Raw genomic sequence first — 2508 nt, 5'->3', positions numbered from 1 at the left:
TTTGAATAAGTTAGTAGCATTGCAGAAGTTGCGTCTCGCCGAGATCGAAGGAATCCGTAGTCGACTAGCGGATAGACCGCTTGCATCAATTGATGCAGACGGAATCCAGCGAAGACTCAACGCATTAGATAAAATATTGGATGTAGTGCGGCGGACTCATGAGAGATTGCATTAAGACCTGAGGCCAAGAGCGACCCGTATATAATGGAGAATGAGATAAGAAACATCGAGGGAGCCTACGAATTGACCATGTTCGCGTTGACGGGGCTGTCTCGGCAGCTTCAGCAGGCAGAAGCCCCCACCCCCACGAGGGAGGCTTCTAATCCCGCCGTAACCAGTGAAGACCTGGGCTACACGGAACTCCCTAAGATGTCTCTTCCCAAATTTTCGGGACGAGAGGAGGACTGGGAGAATTTTTTTGATAGTTTTACGTCTATGGTCCACGACGTGCCTGGAATCAATGATGCTACAAAGTTGAGATACTTGAAATCTTGTTTGGAGGGTGAAGCCGCAGTGTGGATCAGGAACGTATCGACTAGGAACTCTAATTATGCCAGCACGTGGGAGGCGTTGCAGACACGGTACCATAATCCAAGGCTTTTTGTATTTAAGAAGGTCCTGACGCTGATGAATCTTCCGTGTCTAAAAAGGGAGTCAACTGCAGAGTTGCAGGCACTTCTTGATAGAGTGCAGGGCATTGTTAGTTCTTTGAGGAACGCGGGCTGGGCAGTCGATTATTGGGATACCATTCTGTTCATCACGTTAAGTTCGCGATTGGATCCGGACACGGCCAACGCGTGGAATGCTGAAGTAGTCTCGAGGGAGAGGATGTACCGGGCGTCGGGTTTGGAGAGGAGAACGGGGGCTGCTCCTAGGTCTTGCTTCATGCCCACGTTTGATGAACTGGTCGAATTCCTAGAAGGCCGGGCGCGGAGTTTCGGGTTATCGGGGGAAACACGAGGGAAGAAACGGACGGCACCTCCGCCGAAATCGGGTCCTCCTTGCAAGGTTTTTCACGCGAAGTCGGAGGGTGCGCCCACTACGGTAGTTAAAGATCCTGCGCCGTGTCGATTCTGCTCTGGTTTGCATCCTCTGTGGAAGTGTGATCGGTTCAAGGCCAGGTCTGTCCCGCAGCGGATTCAAGTGGTTAGGAATTTGAGAGCGTGCTATAATTGTTTCGGAGGACATCCCTTGCGTTCCTGCTTATCTACGGTGCGCTGCTCTGTCTGCAACGGTACTCATCACACTATGATCCATACGTCCCGTGGAAGTGAAACCCGGAGTAGGGCGTCCGAGCCACCTAAGGAGAAGCAGGAGAGTGAGGAGGTTGGCTCGCCGCAGGTGAGTCTACATGCCGCCACATCCCCGGGTACCGTCAAGAAGATCCTGCTCGCTACCGCGCGGGTGTGGGTGGCAGGTCCAAAGGGAAAGGGCACTTGGGCACGAGCGCTGCTGGATCAAGGCTCGGAAGCCTCCTTTATTGCAGAGACGATCACGCAACTACTCGGATTGCCTAAACGACGCATCTGTGTTCCACTTTCAGGACTTGGAGCAGAAGACGTCGGCACAGCCCGGTCCATCGTGCGGGCCAAACTGGGTGAGCTCCCAGTGGATCGAGTGGTAGGAAGTAGGGCTTTCGCGAATTCTGGTCTCGATTATGCAGGTCGGGTACAAGTGCGTATGTCAAAGGGCCGCGGAAATCGTTCTAGTAAGGGTTACATTGCTCTGTTCGTCTGTTTTGCTACTCGAGCTATTCACCTCGAGCTTGTTAGTGACCTAACCTCCGAGTCCTTCATAGCCGCGTATCGTCGATTTGTAGGTAGACGAGGTATCTGTCAAACTCTTTGTACGATCGGAATCGATCGTGAGCGAGAAAGTAGCATTTTGTAAAACGCGCCCTTAGTCCGACATTAGCGATCGTATCCCCACCACTCGGCGCCGAGCGTGTGCGCGCCCTGCTGGGCCCATTATCGAGGACATTCGTTCTAGTCTTTCGCCAGACGCTTAGGAGAATACTTCATTTTTCCAACAAACATTAGTAGACGATTCAACATCCCAGGGGTAGTGCGATCACATCCCAGGGTCGACGATAGAAAGGTGACGGACCGCAGAGGCGGTAATTAACGATAAAGGTGACGGACCGCAGAGGCGGTAATTAACGATAAAGAAAGGGAGAGGCGATACGAAACGGTAAGAAAGTTCTTTATTGGTACCAATCATCTGAACGGATAAACGAGAGGAGCGGCACCACGTGCTTTGCCCGTAGGTGACCGCTGGTAGAGAGAGGAGAAGTTAACCACGGGTTTATCCGTGGTTGATCATCATTTTAACATAATATAATATTCAAACAGGGTTTTTATGCCGTAAGGCTTTTCCCTGATGAGCCAATAAAGCATTAGCATTTTCATTGGCTCAACCACGTGTTTTATTTTGTTTTAATTACCCTTTCACCTTCCTTACAATTAGCTGAATCCAATCGCCGGAGGACTCCACGTAGGAGGAATTTTT

At 51.1% G+C, this 2508-nt stretch overlaps 1 protein-coding gene across 1 annotated transcript; it reads left to right on the top strand.

Moving 5' to 3' along the window:
- The first annotated feature begins 204 nt into the window (after positions 1-204).
- Positions 205-1890, top strand: LOC122526170. Its single transcript, XM_043649378.1, has one exon. The coding sequence runs from the start codon at positions 205-207 to the stop codon at positions 1888-1890; it is 1686 nt and encodes a 561-aa protein (XP_043505313.1).
- The last annotated feature ends 618 nt before the right edge of the window (positions 1891-2508 follow it).

The sequence above is a fragment of the Polistes fuscatus genome, unplaced genomic scaffold, assembly GCF_010416935.1.
Source record: "Polistes fuscatus isolate 324 unplaced genomic scaffold, CU_Pfus_HIC Scaffold107, whole genome shotgun sequence".
Taxonomy (NCBI): domain Eukaryota; kingdom Metazoa; phylum Arthropoda; class Insecta; order Hymenoptera; family Vespidae; genus Polistes; species Polistes fuscatus.
Note: the sequence above shows the minus strand (reverse complement) of the source record. Positions and strands in the feature narration are given on the sequence as shown.

Bases quoted from the DNA above. Each gene is read 5' to 3' on its own strand.
- LOC122526170 (XM_043649378.1), top strand. From the start codon at position 205: ATGGAGAATGAGATAAGAAACATCGAGGGAGCCTACGAATTGACCATG.